Consider the following 19,778-nt stretch of genomic DNA (forward strand, 5'->3'; position numbering starts at 1 on the left):
TGACTGCAGAAGAATGGGGCAAAATTCTAGCTGATTGATTTATAAACACCTGAAAAAAACATAGTTTATTTGGAAAGTGCTGAAACGTCCTTAAAGTGACTTCACTGGAAGCCACTTCAGTTTAGTAAAATAGATTGTCCCAAAATGGGTTAAGGTGGATAGAAGACAAGGCAGCTCTAAAGGACAGACAAAGGAGTGGGGAGGACAACGTTGAAGCTAAAGATGCTTCTTCATCACTAGTTCTTCCCAACAGCCCATGGCCAGTAGAAATGTTCTCTGAAGCAAAATGCCCTGGGTTGTTGATTTTATGCAGACAGCTTTCTGTCTTACAAATCAGCAAAGCAACACTTTCCTTTTTTTTTTTTTTCCTTTAAAGTTAGTTACTTCATTGTTCACATCTTTTATAGCCACAGGAATCCATATAAGGTAGGGATAGCTTGTCTAGGTTTTTTTCATGCATGTTTAGGCCTGCCTTCATCCAGTAAGAATGCTTGCGCATGTATTGGGAGAAGGTGAGAGTTGCTGGCTTTGTAAGGATGACTATGTCATTTTGTGTTTTTCTGCCTTTTAATTTCATTTAGGAAAAAGATAAGACATTTTTACCTCATCATTTACAATTAAATTCTAACTTTTTTTTTTTTTTTTATTGTGCAGGGCTGGTTATTTGCCTCAGAATATTCCTTTGGAGGTTATCAGATACCTTTCAGAGGAGAAGGATTTTCTACCTTGGCATGCTGCCAGCCGAGCTCTTTATCCTCTAGACAAATTGCTGGACCGCACGGAAAACTACAACATCTTCAATGTAAGAGAGAGTCAGCCCCTTCCTTCCTTCCTTCCTCCTCCCTTCCTCCCTCCCTCCCTCATCTTGCTCTGTCTCCTTTCATTGCCAAAAGTGGATCTATTCCCCAGTCGGATACTGTAAATGACTAGGGATATTAGCTCTCTTCCTTATTATTCTTTATTTAAACATAACAATTGTCAGGCTTTGGTTCATTTGCATTTGAACAGTGATAACTGTTGTTTGAGGCATGTGATTAGTAGAAGGAAAGGTAATTATCCCTCCTATAAAATATTATGGCAAATAAAGTATTTCACTTAAAAGAGCCAAAGTAATCTATTTCCAGATTTTCTCTTTTGAGGACCCCCACGGCGATGTTTAGATTGATGCCCAAGCTCAGCAAGGACACCAAATGCAGGCACAACTGAACAGGATGCATACAACTGAAGTAAAGATTTGTAGTCATTATTTCATCCAAACAGCCATGGTGAATTCAATGTAGTTACCTTAATTAACAAGGATTAGATCACCATTGAATCAAAAGCCCATTCATAATTGAGTCCGAAGGGACAGCAGTAACAGCTAGCAGTAGATAATTAAGATAGACATGACAAACATTTTAACATTTTACCTGAAATAAAAAAAAAGCCCTAGCTACGCTGAAGCATGTTTAATGAAGTACCACAGATTTGATTGCAGCCAGTGACATTTATGAACTTGGTTTTTTTATTCACTATGAATTTTGTGTAGTCTGTGTATTTTCAATAGCCACCATACTGTAACTTTTTATAGTTTTTTAAAACCATCAAATGAAGGAGCTGTCTAAAGCCTGAAATGCTTAAAAGTGTGGGGTTTTTTGTTTGTTTGTTTTTTTGTTTCTAAACATATATTTGCTTGTGTGTTTGTGTCCACAGACACACATGCTCAGAGAGCAGGAAGCTAGAAGTGGCTGTATGTATGTATTTATAAGTACATACATGTATATGTACAAATGTAAACAGAACTGTCTGCTGACATGGAAAATTATTGTTGTAGAACATATGCTACAGATTAATAAAGACACATTAAAATTCTTCATGAACCTATAATGTAGGCCTACGTGCCAACCAGAGCCATAATATAAAATGATTTTGAAATAATTTGCATATTTAGTCTCTTGTTAACTGCACAGAAAAATTCTTATGAGTCTGCCATTGCTATTTCAGTTTTAAACATAGATATGTAAAGAAAACACAATTTTAATAAATAAAACTAGTAAAATTCACGGCTGGGTTATGTTTTATCACTACTGATGAGAGCTTTGAAAGCAGAGCTGTAGCAGAGGAAATAAAAAGTCTTTTTAGTCACAGAATAACATATCTACTAGAGAAAACTGCACTGTGAATCTCCTTTTGTGTTGACATCATATATACATGCCTGTGCATCCACAATAATAAAATATGCTCTCCTATGGAGTTCTTATTATCTCAGTTCTCTTTTTCAAATTGATGAATTCCACTGCCAAAAGATTACACTGAATACAATGCCAGTGGTTTTCTTAACAACTGGTCAGAATATGTAAATATGTCTCCTTTGTAAAAAGTAAAAGTAACTAAACTAGATCTTGGGCTTGTTTTGTTCTTTAAGCCCGCCAAGAACCTAAACTTAAAGCATAGTGTCATTAAGCGTACAAAGTTCATTTGCAGCCGCATTGTTCAGTATTCTGAAGTCAATTAACTGTACTTACATAACATTTTTGCCATGGCTATGAATATTAAAATAATATTCTTTTAAAAGTGAACATGCACAGGATAGTTGAGATTGGCCATAGAGCAGAAATTAAGCTGTTGACACTCTTGCAACTTTTCAGCCAGTTACAAATAGCATGTAAGAATATTAATTTAATATTGCAAGTTACAAATAGCATGTAAGAAACTTTTTAAATTGATGGTGCTTATCTAATCAAATAGCTGTTCTACACGCAACTTCTCAGTACAGCAGTGAAGGAGGATTATAAGTGGACATGTTAAGTTGATAAATGTAAATCAAAATCTTTGTAAAGTCAGACATTTTTTGAGGGTGAAAAGAGACGTAAAAACTCAATAACCAGTAGTATTTCAATTTCAAATAAAAAATAAATGTTAACATTAAATATGCTTTTCTTTTTCCCCTCAGGAGTATATTTTAAGACAAGTTGCATCAATGTATCTCAAGCTTGGATGGCCAACAAATAATTTAAACAAATCACTTGTTCAAGCATCATACCAACATGAGTACTGTTATTATTTCTTCTTTATCGTTTGTTTGTGGGATATAGCTGTAATAATGCACTGTCCTAAAATTTGGTGTCATCTTCAGCATGTCATACTTTCCTAGCTCTGTCATTCTTCTGTTTTTCCTTTCTGGGTTAGAGAGAAAGCAGCAAGATGCTGTGAGCTTAATTCCTCTTTCCTGAGTTGGGAGAACATGATTTCCTAAGCCTTAATTTAGTATTTGACTGCAATGGATGTTTAAGAACTTGGACTCATGTGACCACAGAGACCAGGAAGAGTGCATAAGTGTAAACGGGGCTGGTTTTGGTCCATGACCTTTCTTTAGTTGTTGCAGCAGCTGTAGGCATTAAATTGACACTGAGATTTGTATAGCTGGGTTATCTTTGATATGTTGCCCAACTATCAGTTGGTGCCGCTGTTCTAAGAAATACCTTTTTGTAAACATCAAAACGAATTAATTAACTCAGCTGCCTTATTTTTTTTTAATTTGGACAGAGAGTTGCGTCGGGAAGTCATCATGTTGGCCTGCAGCTTCGGTAACAAACACTGTCACCAGCAGGCTGCAACATTAATCTCGGACTGGATTTCTAGCAATAGGAACCGGTAAGTGGAACCAGAATGAGTATTTCCCGTTTCTCCTACTCAGAGGCAATATAGCTGGCATGCTCTTCCTCTCCTGCCTGCCACCACCTGCGCTGCCCTGTTCTGCAGGGTGCAATAGGAGGAAGCAGAGGTCGCTGGGTGTTATTTAGAAATGTCTGTGGGGTTTCAGAATGGATTATTTGGCTTTGCATGTATGAGTGGGTGGAGGGGACACTCATGTCGTCTCTGCCTACTCTTATTAAATTGCTGTCAGATAATTAATGCTAGAAGGCAAGAAGATGGGTTTAAAGGAAGAAAGATGAGTGAACATCGCACTGGCAGATGAACATAGAGCCTGTGTTGGGGCAAGAGAGCAGAAGGTGCTAAGTGATAAAAGAAGTGAGAGAGGTTAGAGGCAGAAGGACAAAGAAGTAAGAAGGGAGACAAAACAATACATTTGAGGGAAATGTTATGAAGTACTTAAGAGTGAAGACTTGGTAATTAAATATGATTCAAAATACATGGAAAAGCTCATATATGGTTTCAGATAGGGGATAATATGATAGCTGATGTGTTGAGCATTAGGAGCACTGTAGTGGTTTGACAGCAAATATGTTAGGCTGTCCAGACACAGGTTTATGCAGCTGAGACAAGGGAACATGGCTGTGGATGGTGTATGAAGTTTAACTTTTAAATGCAAGCATCTAAGAAAAATAAAATTACTGAAAATACAAGTATTTAAGTATGTAGTGATATATGGACAGTGAGATAAGTACAGAGCATAGGTTAAGACCACGACTTCTTGAGAAAGAATGATGGATTTTCTGATTATGTGGAATGGGTGTAAAAGTATTTGCGTAAGTGCATCAGATTATAGTTCGGTTTAAAGGAAAATATTTTACTTTCAGTTAACAAAGAAAAATAGAAGAGAAAAAGTCTTAAATTTTTAGTCCCAATCTTGTGTTAGCTCTGCAATAAGATCAGATCTTTATAGACATGTAGGCATGCAGGATTTTTCGAAGACATCTTAGGCCAATCAGGTGTTTATTTGCAATTAAATTAAGTCTGTCTCTCTTTGTAATCTTTGAAAATCCTTTAATGGTATAGTCAGTTACATAAATACCTGAGTGTCTTTTAAAACCAGCCTTGAACTGAGCATGAATGGAAATTGCATTCTTATATGACTTTGAAACTTCTGAAAAAAATTATTGTGAAACTATGATCATATACATTTAAATTTAAAGATGTGTGTGAGAGGGGAGGGTTTTCTTGCATAAGATGGTAGCAGATATATTTACTATGAAATATATGCCCCAGGGTTTTACATGATTCTTACAGTCAGCAGCAACAATCAGTATGAAACTATTCAAAGAGGAGATTAAAGAGAAAGAATCATTGGAAACAATCTGCAAAGTAATTTACTTAGATATTCATTTGCAAAATTAGTTAATCAAACCTAGCACTATCTATTAGCATACGCAGCAGTAGATAATTCAGTGTTAAAAAGCTGTCACCCTGCAAAGCTTTCTCCTACCCTGTGTCTTCATCCTTTCCAATAGGACTGAAGAATGAGGCATCAGAAAAACAAACCAACAACATATCCATCCTCTCCCTGCCTATTTATTGCTTTACTAACAATAGCAAGAGAGGAAAGGAATAAATTTAAGGAGCCATCTGAAGATTCATCTTAGCCTTTCTATGGGGCCGTTCTTGGGAGCACAAGATTGTGGCTGCCAGCATATGACGAGTATTATGATAAAAACATCACAGCAGGGCAGAGGGAGAGAATAGCTGCTAAGTTAAAGCAGTGCCTTTCTTCAAAGGAACTGCACAGTTGTGAAAAATAGCTGCAACAAATAATGTAATTACAGAATACAGATTGACAGTCAGCTGATAAACAGGGGTACAACTTGCAAAGAAGATAGAGACATGTTTTTATTTCTGTCCTAAGATAATAGGATTTGTTCAGTTCCCCACCCCAGAATTTACCAGTTGCTATTCTCACAGCAGTCTCACGTACTGAATGTAACTAACACATGAGCAGACTCATTTCATATCTACTTGCATTGAAAAGACATTGCAAAGGCTACTAGTAATAGCTCAATAGACATAAAATGAGCTTGTGTGTCACAGTAACAACATTTGTAGGGTTCTGTCAATGTTCTCTCTGGAATGTTCAGATCCCTGCTGCATCAGAGGTACCCTATATCTCCTTTGTTCTGTTTCAACCAACTCAGACTGAAACCTGAAAATAAAAGCAGGGGCTGTTTTCCTGCTTTTCCACCAAGAAAATGACGATGATTCTACAAGACGTATTTAATTAATATGGTGTTTGAGTCACCTCCTTTAGCACTCCAGTGCCTCAATGGGGTCTACAAGTGAAGCTGGGGGCGACTTTTTACAAGGGCCTGTAGTGACAGGACAAGGGGTAAAATTGAAAGTGTGGAGATCTAGATTGGATGTCAGGAAGAAGTTCTTCCCAGAGAGGGTGGTGAGGCACTGGAACAGGTTGCCCAGAGAAACTTTGGATGCCCCATCGCTGGAAGTGTTCAAGGCCAGGCTGGATGAGGCTTTGAGTAGGCTTTGAGCACCCTGGTCTAGGGGAAGTTGTCCCTGCCCACGGCAGGGGGGTTGGAGCTAGATGGTCTTTCAGGTCCCTTCCAACCCAAACCAGTCTGTGATTCGATGATTCATTGACAATAGCTAGCTCAAGTGCGAAGGGCAAGCAGGTAACTACAAGTTACATGCAGAGAGCACATCCAACAGGTGCCATTTTGTATTCTTTCTTGTCAGTCAAGTGTTTTGCTCAGTTTGGTGCCCTTAACAGCTGTTGTGAATTTTCTGCAAACAGCCACATCAGAATCTGTGGGAATTCCTCAGAGTTTGTTTCCTCACAAAGAAGGGGAAACTGGTGCTGCTCATCTTTCTCCAGACCTCTCTGACAATGCCTGGTGGGGAAGGTGGGTGACGGTTACAGAAACTATATGTATTCTTGCCTGTTCCATCAACAATGAGTAAAGTTTTATCTGCTGAAAACTACTCTAAAAGTTCTCATAGATGCCCTTCCTTCTTCTGAAACAGAACAAAAACATTGCATGACAGAAAGCCTGATCTTGGTGGGTTTGCACAGCCAGAGCACAAAGGTAGAGTTCCAGAGAGCTCAGAGACATTTTTATATTCAAGTATAATTTCAGTTTGACTATGAGAGTAAAATAAAAGCTAATTTGCAACCTTTCTACCTGTTCACTCCCAAAAACCTTACTCTGGAAGATGAGGTGTTTCATACCATGAGCTAATTCACAAGGAGTGCATGTTGGAAGGAACACAAATTCTTCAAAGCAGTAGACCCCAAAGTGAGACTAGGGAATTAGGCTTGTGTCCCAAGATTCTAATAAATACAAAAGTAGGGTAGTATTAAATTAATATCTGGTATTAAATATCACATTAATGCACAGGCAGTAAATCATGTAAAGGAGGTTTTTGATTCCCTGGCAGTTACAGCAGTCAAGGTTCGAATAAGCATAACAGAGAACGTAAAATTAATAAGACTGTAGGAATGCTAAAATTCATAACTTTCTAGCCATATTTTTAATGTATGGCTTTTTAGAAGTTCTTTTGAAATGTTTTCTTCTGTTTTACTTGTATCATTCAATTATGGATAAAGTGTTGGGTAATAAACAAATACAGTAATATCTAGCTCTGTTTTACCAGCATATGCCTACAGTTGCTGTGGTTTCTAGTCATTATATTTAGTGTGGTAGGTCCAGAAATTAATTACCTTCTACTCTTCACTGTAGGGGATTGAAATAATCATAATAATCAGTTACTGTTTGTACTTTGTAATTACATGTTCTTTACTGTGCAAATAATTTGCCACTGTTCACCAAGTAAAATAATGGTCATTCACAGCACAAAGCCAGAGGTCCTTTCTGTGTTTCTGTCACTATTCAAAAAAAAGTATTAGGTTTCCAACTGCAGATTTTCTTATGGAGTTAGTAAAAAACCCACATATGTGATCTGCCTCCATGTGTGAAAGTGAAAGTTAGCTGAGAGGCCTGAAGGCTTGAATCCCTAAAGTGGCTTAGGTGTCACTTAGTGGCACAGGGCAGAATCAGATGCTTGGACTTAGGCTTCCTGCAAGGGGAGTTGGGAACCTCTAAATGAGGTTGGTGGCAGCCACTACGCTGAGCAAAGAGCCTCTTAACATGAGCCTGAAGAGAAGGTGGGCCCTCTTAGGGTTCAGTTCTACTGATAGAAAGATACCTATATCAAATGGATATGTAAATGGAAATCACAGAGTTGGGTGTCCTTCCAAAAGATGCCTTTCAATAGGGTCCCTAAAGCAGGAAAAGGTCGGCTCTTTTTATTTTCAAACACAGCTGGCAGAGGAGCTGCTCCTCAACCCCCTTTCAAACAGTAGTTCTGAGATTGTGGTAGAGCTTCAGTTTAGTACCTCAGTGCTTCATCTGCCCCATCCAGACCATCCTGACCACTTTCCTGTGAGGTGTTTGGGACAGGACTAAGACACTACAATACTCTTTCCTCCTCTAATTGAATCTCAACCGCTGGGATTTACTTCATTAGCAAGAGAAATAATATAGCTCTCCAGCCTAAAGATGAGAGCATTTAGCCAAAGGAGGGAGGCTTGAGTACCTGAAATAGCAGGATTGCTTAGTATGCAAAGAAAGGCTTTAGGTGATATCGCTCACCACCACTTTCATAGGGCAAAACATGATGCTAAATCAAGGAACATAACTCTAAAAAAGAAGTTTGGCTTTACAGGCTAGCAAACAAAGCACATAGCATCACATATAGAAGAGGCTATAAAGGAGACATCTGGTTGTATTGGTCTAGTAATACCAATATTTTAATCCTTGCAGTTGTTAAAAAATACGTGATTTCTTTCAGCTGAAAATCTGAGATCAGACTTCCAGGTATGGCTTATTGTCTTTTCAAATCACCATTTAAACCATTTTGCTCTTTTAAAATGGCTGATGGCTCCAGCACATTTTGCTTGAAACTCTGCATGGACTTCTGACATGAGAGTTAATATAAAGGCAAACATTTTCTCTCTGTTAAGTTTGGATATATGCCACTCCTGTATTGGAGCAATGTAAAGCCTTGAGTCTTCCATGTTGATGTTCAGAAGAATACAAATCTAGTAGAAAACATATAAACACATTGAAGTTTCTCTCGTAGTTTGAGAATGTGAGGTTACTGGGATTCAGTCCACGGTAGAATGCTGTACAAGAGAAGCTACTGTCGGCTGAAAATTTAGATGTTTGCTTCTACCTTCATTTAACTGAGATCATCCCTGTGAAGCCCTTTCATGTGTGAAGAAATACATTATTCACACTCCTTAGATATAACAGCATTGTGGTTCAGCCTTAAAAATTAACAAAATTACCATACAGTGCTTGCCTGAGCTTGAGAAGCAGCCTTGTTAACCCCTTTAACCTTCACTGGCTGTCTATTCTGAAAGAAAAACATGTTTCTAAGAGGATTAGCATTTTCAGTCTTTCTGCCTTGGATAGACTGAATGAACTTGTATTGTGTGTAGAGCTGCAATCAGTAAACTAACAGGAGATATCATAAGAACAGGTAACGTGAATACACACTATGATGGCTCAAAGCATAACTTACCCGTACACATGAACATGTTTTTGCGAATCTCTCTGTGGATGCAGGCGTGATTTTCTTCCAGCTGCTGCTGGCATCCATCAGCTACAGGTTGCCATGTACATATTTTTCCTGGCAAGGTGGACTGTGGATGTATGCTTGCTTGAGGCAAAGTTAGACAGAACATGTGAACATGGAGAGAGCTGCTTTGAACTGAGACAGCTGATTTTGCCTTCAGCAGAAAAAGGGAGTGCTTGTGTTCTGGTTCTGTTAGTAGAGCTGTGGTGATGCTGTTCTTTTGTTTGACTTGGAATATTGCCTTGCAGATATCATCAATTAGAAAAAAAAAAGGGAAATCCAATATTCTACCACATCAAATTTGTATAAAGTGAGAGTTGCATTCTGATGTCTACAAATTTGGTGTCTCTTGTCCTTGCACCTGCTATGTTGACCTCATGGTTGGTAACAATCTGCTAATCTTTGATCAACAGAGCTAAGCTTACTATGCTATTTGATAAGTAGAGCTGATGTTCAGTACTTAGCTTGTTTCTAATGTTTTTTTCTTTTGCAATCCTGAGTGTATTTTCAGTGTACACTTTCTAACACAAAAGATTGGAAGGCACGGGTGTTGTTTTTTTCTTTTTTAAGGAAATAATGCATATATGAATAGATGATGTTTGCAGTGGAATGCGGGCTGCTTCACTGAATTAGACTGGAGTCAGCATCCATTCTGTAGCCCATGGGTTAATGAAGTATGCATTCGTCTGTCTTTGTGAATGATGAGAAGTACAGACTACCAAAGGATCCTGAATGCAAATCCAGATATTTTGAATCTGTTCAGGTCCCTAATCATCCAGGTTGTTCTCAGAAGTCTTGGAGTCATGAGATGGGGCCAGAGATCTCTAAAAAGAGAATACATGATGAATTTTCCTGTTCAGTCTGTGAGTTTCAAGTCAGAACACATCTGTGTGTCATTTTGCACTGTGGATGAACCAATCACTTTTTGTTACTAAAAAATGAAACCAGTATTTTGGATGATTGCATCCTAGTACTCAATTAACTCATTTAATCTTTTTAAATGTAATAATGTGGATATGCGATTTTCCAGTGACTCCTCTTTGGCATTTCGAAGACTTCTGTCCCATTGCTGTGACTGTTAGGAAACTAGTTAATTCTTTATCAGTCTTATAAAAGGTGTAAGTAATGAAGTAAGATGACTTCCACCATGTAATTTGAACACAGGCAGTGATAACCAACAAGCCTGATTTGAGAGTACGGAATCTCTATATCTGTTTGTGCAGAATTTGTATTTATGCTGCAAGGAGCAATGGACTCATGTCCATCCACCTGCCTAAATTGGCAGTGTGTACTTACTTGGATTTAACTACTCAATGGAAATGCCACCAGAAAAACAAATTGCACTGCCAGAGTGTACAGGAGACTGTACATGTCTATAAATGACACTATCCATAGATCTGTGGGAGTGGTAAATAACAAATTACCAGTCATTAATTGAGATAATTTCAATGAAGTCTGGCTTGGGTGATAGAAAATCAAATGTTTTTCCAAACAAAGCATTTTTTATTTTACTTTTCCTCCTCCCTTATTTCTCTCTCTAATGACTGAGATACATAATTTTGTTGCTTTGTTTCACATGGGCACACTAGTGCTACGGTCTTGCAATAACTTATAAATGTACTTAAGTTTAACCACCTACATAAGTATTTGTGGGAATGTGGCCAACAGGTTAATTATTTTTGTTAGTTGCTTGGAAGAGGTGCTAGCTTTTTTCAGTTTGATGCCCACCAGCTATTTTTGGAAATCATTAGCAGCAAACATGAAAAAATGAGTGTTATTTTCGCTTTTTTCACACATGAATGTCTGATAAATGTAAAACAATAAAATGATCCCTTCTTCTGTGTTCTCAACCCCTAGAAATTTTAATTACTGAAAAAATTCAGGCATAGCTATTCATGCATTTTGAAATGTTATTGGAGCTTTGCCAGCAAAAGTCAGCCAATGTTGCTGAAGTGATTTAACTAATTAATAGGTTGTTACAACATTTGAGTAGAATCTTGCACTCAAGTCAATAAAACTGTTTAAGGAGGAAGAAAACACTGTTGAGTGCATGAGTTAATCAAGGACTTAGTGCTCTGAAAGACCATCTGGGGAGTGTGTCTGAAAAGAGAGAGGATTTCATCTTATAAAAGACAAAACTGGGCTTTATGGGGCAGCTGGTTCAGGTAGAATTTTTACTTTCTGAATTAAGTTTGTCATCACAATAAAATGACCATATGTATAGCAATTATATATTAGCAGTAATTAACTTAAAATCCCCAGAAGTTAAATAGATTTGTCTCCAATTTTCTCTTAGGGAATGACCTCTCCAAACTCTGCAGAACAATTGAACAGAGAGGACCATATTTTTGTTACAAATGCTGTCCAAAAAGGACAAAACAAGGCATATCTATTGAGAGATTATTTTCACAAAGAAATGCTTAACTCACCACTCAGTCGTTAAAATCTTTGCCACTGACACCCTGAGTAGCCACATCCTCAATTAATATCCCCTGAAATCAATGCGTGCCAGGCACCTGAATGTCAAGTCCATCGCAGCTCTGTGCCTCAATTTTCAAGGGGAAATTCTGCCCTTTTTCCTCAGACTGGGTATATGCTGTGGCAAAGGATGCTCCCCTCCTCTGTGTGCACATTGGTGCCAGCAGCATGGCTCCTGGAGTTTGTAATAGAGAATGGGAGTATAAGCTTTGGGACTGCCGTCTTAAAAAATGAACCTTGTGTGGTGCTGCTCCTTATAACAGAATCTGTATTACAGATCTGCCAACAAAGTACCAATGCTTCGGGTTTATTTCTTATCTGAGCCTTGTAACCTATTAAACAAGACTATAAATATAGTCATCAAGAAAAATAGGCTTAAGTTAAATGTTAAATAGTTGCAAAAATAAAGAATAATGTTTCTGATTAATTTCTTTGTCAAATAGTACCCTAAATAGTATTGAAATTCGTCACTTAATCAAAGAACTGTCTAAACTATGTGCAATTACATTTTAAAAAATTAGAACACAATTTGCCCAGAAGATAAATAATTATGGTCCAATTTTATAAGTGTATCTCCAATTGTTAGAACGTATTTAAATAGGAGCGAGTATGTACCAATTAATTATAACTTAGAAGATTATTCTTAGCTCATTGTAGAGCTTTATCATTCGCTCTTGAAAAAAAAAAATCCCTGTAAAGGCACAGCACGATTTTAATTAATTTTTTCTAACTGTTTAATTTTTAACTTTTTTCCCAAAGTGTTTAATTTTTAAACAAGAGCTCTGCTAGCTACATATTTCATTCTCACCATCATATTTCTTAAGCAAGAAAAATAAAGTTAAGTAAATTGGATCAGTTTTCAAATAAAAGCCATTTTTAAAGTGATGCTTTCAAAAGTTAATTGTTATCTTTATTCTTCTGAAGTATCCATCAATCATATTAGCCCTTTAAAAATGAGAGCAGCCTTGTAGGCCCAGATGAGGTTTAATGTAAGAAAGGGATAACGTTCTGCAGTGTTACTACCTAGGCAGTACTGAAACAGTGGTAGTTTTATCCACTTGATTACATTAATACAAGGGGCAAACATTCCACATGCTGATCTAGTGCCTTGGAACTGCAATTTTAGAACAACATTTTCCATTAAGCTATAAAACTAAAAAATCTGTAGACTGGGGAGATTACATATGTTTAGATAATGATGAAATACAGGCCCATAATGACTGGAGGAGAGAGAAAGCAAAAATCCCCACAAATGGAGAAAATTCAATTAGAGGGCTCTCTGTTGAGGCAATAGTTAAAGAGAAATTACTTTGGGGATATTCACATTTTCATAAACAATTTTCATTTCCACAAGAACTCCCCTGTCTACAGTCCTGATTACAAGCCTCTCACAGGAGTAATTTGTAGGTTTTCGTAGCTGTAAGTTTTGTAGTTTCTGAAGCTAAGCCTTTTAAAATCAGTATTTTTTTTGTTTGTTTTGATGTCTTGGTAGGGGCTGTTTTTTTTCACCTTGTCCTAATGACTTAGCTTATAGAGACCTAAAACCTTCCTTGGAACCAAGGGTTGGATGATACTGAGTAGATCTGCTGCAGCACTGAAAGTATACAATTACTAATTTGGTGGCAATAGACTTTTCTTAGCAAGAAACATGATGACATCTAGGCTACGGTTATGGGATCAATGCCGATCACTTGTCTTATGTCCTCCTTCCTTCCCAGAGCATGCAAATAATCCTGCGGTTACTGACTTCACCACCACTGAAATCACTAGTCTTGGCACTTAGAATGCAAAAAGACATTAACCTTGTGGGTTAATGTCCATGTGAGTAGCTGGGAAGGCCCATTGAATTTGTATGGTTTACTGTAAATTTCAAAAATGAAAACCTCCCAAGTGAGGAATGCTGACCTTTCTGAAGTTAGACATCCACTTTTAGGTACCTCTGCTGCTGACTGTAGTAGCCAGACACAGAGTGGCAGTCCTTCCAGCCCACAGTTCCTACCTGAATTAATGGGGGAATCAACCAAAAAGGAATTACCTTTTCCCGGTGCCTTATAGCTCCTCAGAGTATCTGTTGGTTGAGTCGCATTTCTTGCAGTAAACCAAAGATAATAGTTTGCTGGCAGCACTCAGACAGAACCACGTGTGCTTCTAAAAATATGATTGTGTGTCAGGATACAAAGTACTTCCTTCACTGAAATAAGGCTTGACTGGGTTCAGTTGCTCTTCATATTCAGATGTCATATCATGGGTTGTTTGGTCCCATGGTCAGGTTAGCATCCCTTAGTCCTTTTAGTTTAGCATATGTTCTTATGGCTGCTGTCAGTGTATTAAATCCCAAATTAAAAGCAAAAAAAAGACATAACTGGTAAGGAAGTTGTGCTTTAAGGACAAATAACCTAGTGTATCAGAAAATCAAGACAATAATAATTAATATCACTTTCATGTTCTATGCAGTGTATGTGTATATGGCTGCATATTTATGTTACTGTAATTTCTCTTACAGTTTTGAGACTTGCAGTTATTTTGAAAACTTTAATCCTCATTCTGAGTTAATTTAAACCAACACAAAGGCAGAGCCTAAATAATCTGCTGCGTTAATTTTAGTATATCTTGATTTCATGTGTTTAAATATGTAGTCTTAATTTTCTGTAATAGACTCAAATATATGCGGTTTCGTTTGCATGCAATTTTAGAAAGAAAGGTTAAATGGGAGAAAAATAAACTGTTGATATTCATTAATGTTTGAAATATTGCAACAAGGTCTTAATGACAGACTTTCATGTAAGAAGTACAAATCCCATTACAGTGAAATGGAAATTCAGCACCTAGCACATGGATAATTCTGTAAATGTCAACCAAACTCACATTTTACTAATACTAACTCAGTTTTTGAGAATCAAAACTGGAAGGATAGAGGAGAATGCTGCTTGTGCTCTTGATTGCTTAACCAGTCATCCAAGACCCTGAAGTCAATTGCCTTGGGACTTCTTGTAGCAACAAGACAGGACACTGTACCTCTGATTTTGCTTTAGAAGGCAATATTGCTGGTGTGTGCTGCACATAGTTAAAAGTTTCATATTCCTAGCAACTTTAAAATGGATTAAATTTCTCTTGCCTACCCTTTCAGTCTTGCTTTGGAGAGTTTAATCCTGAGTAAATGTCTGGGTTTGTCTGTATTAAATGCAAAACACCTCGGCACTAGTTAAGGCAGCCCTTTGTGGTTCTGTTAGCATTGGACTCTGTGAAAAAATCTCCAAGAAGCAGCACTGTCCTAAGCCGTGTCATCTCAGCAGGAGCAAAATTCATGTGACTGACTGCATCTAAACCTGCAGATATGCCCTCTGAGCTGATGGCTACACTTGCCAGAGAACATGAATAAAGCCTCAACCTCAGGACTTCGTACTACTCAGAAAAAGCATAACGAAAAAGCAGGAGGCATTAGTGCCCCAAAATTCTTCAGCCAATAGGAGGAAGAGTGCACTTTTCCCAGTTTTGTCTTAATTTAGATACATATTCCTTTTATTCTTTTTCTCAAGAAACCATCATAATTGTTGGGACCAGCAAACCCAGTAGAGGCAACAACAGTTTGCAGCCATTCACAGTCATCAGTATATGTTTTCTTACCTTGACTACTTCCTTCTGAAGTACTGAAGAGGAATCAAAACTTCCAAATGCTGAAAAGCCACACTGGTTTCATTTTCCATGGACTCAGACATGGCCAGAGATCACCTGAAGTTTTTTAACAGAAACAGTCATCACAGAACCCAGATCAGTGGAAGAAAGTTTGTTTTCTGGAGTTCTTGACTGGGATAGCCCCATCTATGGTGTAAGACTTTAGTGAAAGCCTTACAATTAAAGTTTTGATGTAACCTTTTTTGTCTCTGGCATGTAAGATTTGATACCGAATTTTACATAGATAATACCATTCTTTGTCCCACTGTATTACTTGACAGACACTGGCAGCAGCTGTATGTACTTCTAGATTCTCTAAAGAGGTCTTGCATATGAAATTCCAGAGGTGTTTCAGCTGAGGTATTAGTAACTAGACAACTGTGTTTTGGTATAATTTTTACCAACAAAAAGAGGGGATTCTTTCCTGCAAAACAGAATCATATTCTTCTGAGAAATGTCTAGCTTCATCTGCAGGAATAGACTTTAGCTCAGAAATGTTTCTGTTTTTATAAATGTTTAGCTTCTATGCTTGTATAGAAAACATGCAGGGTAGGAAATTGAAAACCCAGCTGAGATCTTTTTAGAAGAAAATGGTACATATGCACATCCTATACTAACTAAATTTGGCTTCAAGAAGCTTTCATTTAGCTGTAGTCTGAGTTTATATTACTTGAAGAGTAATCATAGTTCACAAGCATCCTATGGCATAGCTGGTTTTGTACTGGTATTAATACGCTGAAAAAATGAAGAGTTCTTTCTATTTTCTTCACTCCGGAAAACACCATTTTAAAGTAGCATTGTCTCAGCACATCCTTCTTTACTTCTGTGTTACTATATGAAAATGCAGCACTTTACAGGACAAGCAAGGAGGAGTTTCTGGCTGATCAGCTCCTGTTCCACAACCTCGGTACTGAGGACAAGAAGAGATTTGGCTTAGAGCCCAGCAACAGAGTGATAAGATCCTGTGCTAATTTGGAGACCTTATGTTACCTGTCCTGCAGGTTATGTGGCACATTATGTGTTGATGAACTGGATGATCATAATTTATAGTCTCCTGGCAATATGACAGCATTATGAAAAGAATAGCGATCATTAGAAAATCCATTAGGATGACCTGGAAGAATTTGGTGTCAGTGAAGAGATGCAAATGTAATTTTCAAAAAAAAGATTACTGTTGCACTTCAATTCTGGAGTAGTGGTGTTCCTCCTTTGTTTCCAGTATCAGGAGGCTGCTTATTTACCACAATGGTATTACTGATTTCTTTTGTAGAATCCCACTCAATGTGAGAGACATTGTCTACTGTACAGGAGTTTCACTGATGGATGAAGATGTATGGGAGTTCATTTGGATGAAATTTCATTCTACGACAGCAGTGTCTGAGAAGAAAATATTATTAGAAGCCTTAACTTGCAGTGATGACAGAAACTTGCTCAACAGGTACAAAAACATTGTATGTCTGTATCTGACTATTACCAATAATCACTTCAACATTTATGGATCATCACTTGAGCTTTGGTGTAAATGAATGAACTTTGCTTTTCAAGCACAGACTTACTGTCTAGTTAAACTATCTTATGTTTCTGCCTTAATGCATAGAAAAATTGACACATACGATGTCTTTGCATTTCCAAATTTTCCTGTGTTAATTGGAAATATTTGAAATCCTATAATAATTGCTATTATTTTTTGTTAGCATATCCTTTATTTAAATGTATTGACCAGGCTGATCTTACTTATTTCATAAAAATGCACATGTAAAATTCCACTCAGCTTTTACGGAAATCCTTTTACATCAAGATTTTCTGATTCTGAAATGTGTCTGGTCTTTGGAATCATGGAAATATACCACTGCACTTACCTGGATACTTAAATAAACCATTTGGCATTTTTCTTCTGAGAGTTTTCTCATGTGCTGTTGTTAGACTATGTGTTAGTGAAACTAAATAGGATTTTTTTCCCCTTGTTTCTCCCACTAGGCTTTTGAATTTGTCTCTCAACTCAGAAGTTGTCCTGGATCAGGATGCAATTGATGTGATAATCCACGTAGCTCGAAATCCACATGGAAGGGATCTTGCTTGGAAGTTTTTCAGAGAAAAATGGAAAATATTAAATGCTAGGTAAAGATAAAATGTCTAAATATATTTTCATTTTCTTATTTTGATGTAATTCATGTAAGTATTTTATATGTTTGTATTCATGTAAGCTCCTGAATCTAGTCTATTCTCTTTTAATCCATAAATAGAGATGTCTCTAAATATGAAATACATGCATGTGAGTCATAAATGCATGACTATCACACACATACATAGAAATATTTATCTCTTAGCAATCATCTGTATATATATCTATTACTGTATTGTGTCTGAGCTTATAATAATGAATTCTATCTGTATGTCAGGTGCTGCAGTTCTACTTTTACACAGATAAAAAAGCAGCAGTTCCCAAAGGAATTTTGCTGATTTTAGGTCTAATAGAAAAGAAAGTCTTTTTAAGAACATCATTTAAACTGTGGGAAGAAACACCAAACCCTTTTTGAAACATTTCCATTTTCAAAAGGATAAAAATACAGGCAATCCCCTTTCCTTCCACTCTGTTTCAGGTGAGTTTCAAGTAATAGAGGAGCAACATTTTGAATTAAAAGTAGATGAACAAGAAGGAGACATGTCTTTCTCTTTGAACAAGTGCTTCATGCTCCTACTTAAAAGCCCGGTCAACATTTTAAAATCCTTTTTGCTGAAGATTTTTATATTACTTCAATTCATGAGAAATTTTGTTAGTTCTTTAGGGACAGCCTAAGAGTCTGGAAGATTTCACAGCAGCTCATGTGATACTGACAGATTGCAAGGGACCTCAGTTCCAATGAGGTTCAATTTCTTAAAGGCAGTTGTCCAAGAAATTCAGACACCCTGCACCAGTCCTCTCCCATGGTGTTGGGAGAAAAAGTATTGGAGATCTATTCCATTTGGACTTGTGAGGAGCCATCTAGTGGACCACAGAATATTTGAAATGGTATATTTATGATGCTATATTTAAGCAACGTGATACATACAGTTACATGCTTACTAAATGTTTCATGGCATCAAAAGAAGAGTCAAGGCAACTCAGAGACTGAAACTTTCCAAAAGCTTCAAAAAGTTGTTCATGTTGTTTTGGATAATGCGTTATACTGTAGTGGCATTTTAGAAGAAGTTCAGCTGGGAAAATTGGTTTGAGCTGGAATTGGTTTTGGGAGTTTATATTGCAGGAGTGTCCTTCTTGAAAGCAATTTCCAAAAAGCTTTAAGAATGACGAAAATTTTTAAAATTAAGAATCCTTGGCTTCTGCTATGACTATTCCAGGAACAGGACTTTTACGGAGAAAGTGGATGACAGACCCACTACTGTTATGCAACCCAGTGCAGCTAGTTATGCTCTGGATAGAAGATAATTTTTTAGGCTCCTCCAGGGATTTATACAGAGTTTAGACATAAATCTGTCAAAATCTGTATTGCTACAAACACATTGTGTCCTGCCTTAGGAAGTACGTTCATCTGACAACCTTGCTAACACCTATGATTGTAGACATGGACAAGGTTAAGCAGTGTAGAGAAATGGACAACATTTAGAAAACTATGCCACATGACAGATTTTGTGTATGTTTTAATTTTAAATAGCTTAACTTCCCCTAAAATTTGGATTTTATTTATCTCACTTGCTTGGAATGCACACTGTGTTATGTATGAGTTCCTAACAATCATCAAGACCTCATTAAAAACCTGTTGCTGTCCATTTTCTAATGACACAATGACAAAGAATCTGTCTGTTTGCCCAACACTGACTTTATGTTATCTACATTCAGTTTGATCTCCAACCACAAGTCAGAGCCACCAAAAGGATTGTAGCCGTTTCATTTTTCTGAGAGGGACATCCAGTTGTGTTTCTATCAATTGCCAAAAGATCAATTGCAGTGGAATTAAGTAGTTCATGCAAGCTGTACGTATGTCTTGTATATTAAAAATAACTTTGTTTTGTAATCATAGATTAAAACCTTTCAAGAGAGACTTTGAGAGGGTGGAATTTGTCTAACACCATGCCCTTTAATGTTCAGTGAAACAGTGACATGATAGAATGCAAAATTAGGTTTCTGATTTAAGCTTGCCACACTAGCACATTTTTAAAATACAAGCTTTTTTGCGGAATTATAGTTCAAGTAAACTCTGTCCCAAGGCATCTCTTTTCTACAATTATAATTTATGATTTAATTTTATTTAATATTAAAATTCTTTGTATGAAACATTAATTTGGTAAGGTAATGGTATTTTCAATTGAATACCAATGAT

The 19,778-nt window shown here is 37.0% G+C and overlaps 1 protein-coding gene across 1 annotated transcript in view; it reads left to right on the forward strand.

Moving 5' to 3' along the window:
- Nucleotides 1-17,577, forward strand: part of TRHDE (thyrotropin-releasing hormone degrading enzyme) — a gene marked incomplete at its 3' end in the record, with an annotated part of 81,570 nt that extends 63,993 nt beyond the window's left edge. Inside the window, exons 7-11 of the mRNA XM_010148494.1 lie at nucleotides 655-802; nucleotides 2,933-3,030; nucleotides 3,526-3,633; nucleotides 16,730-16,897; nucleotides 17,437-17,577. Coding sequence (XP_010146796.1) covers nucleotides 655-802; nucleotides 2,933-3,030; nucleotides 3,526-3,633; nucleotides 16,730-16,897; nucleotides 17,437-17,577 — 663 coding nt within the window. The remainder of the gene's footprint in view (nucleotides 1-654; nucleotides 803-2,932; nucleotides 3,031-3,525; nucleotides 3,634-16,729; nucleotides 16,898-17,436) is intronic.
- Nucleotides 17,578-19,778: the final 2,201 nt, after the last annotated feature.

This window comes from Eurypyga helias, unplaced genomic scaffold, assembly GCF_000690775.1.
Source record: "Eurypyga helias isolate BGI_N326 unplaced genomic scaffold, ASM69077v1 scaffold12103, whole genome shotgun sequence".
In the NCBI taxonomy this organism is placed as follows: domain Eukaryota; kingdom Metazoa; phylum Chordata; class Aves; order Eurypygiformes; family Eurypygidae; genus Eurypyga; species Eurypyga helias.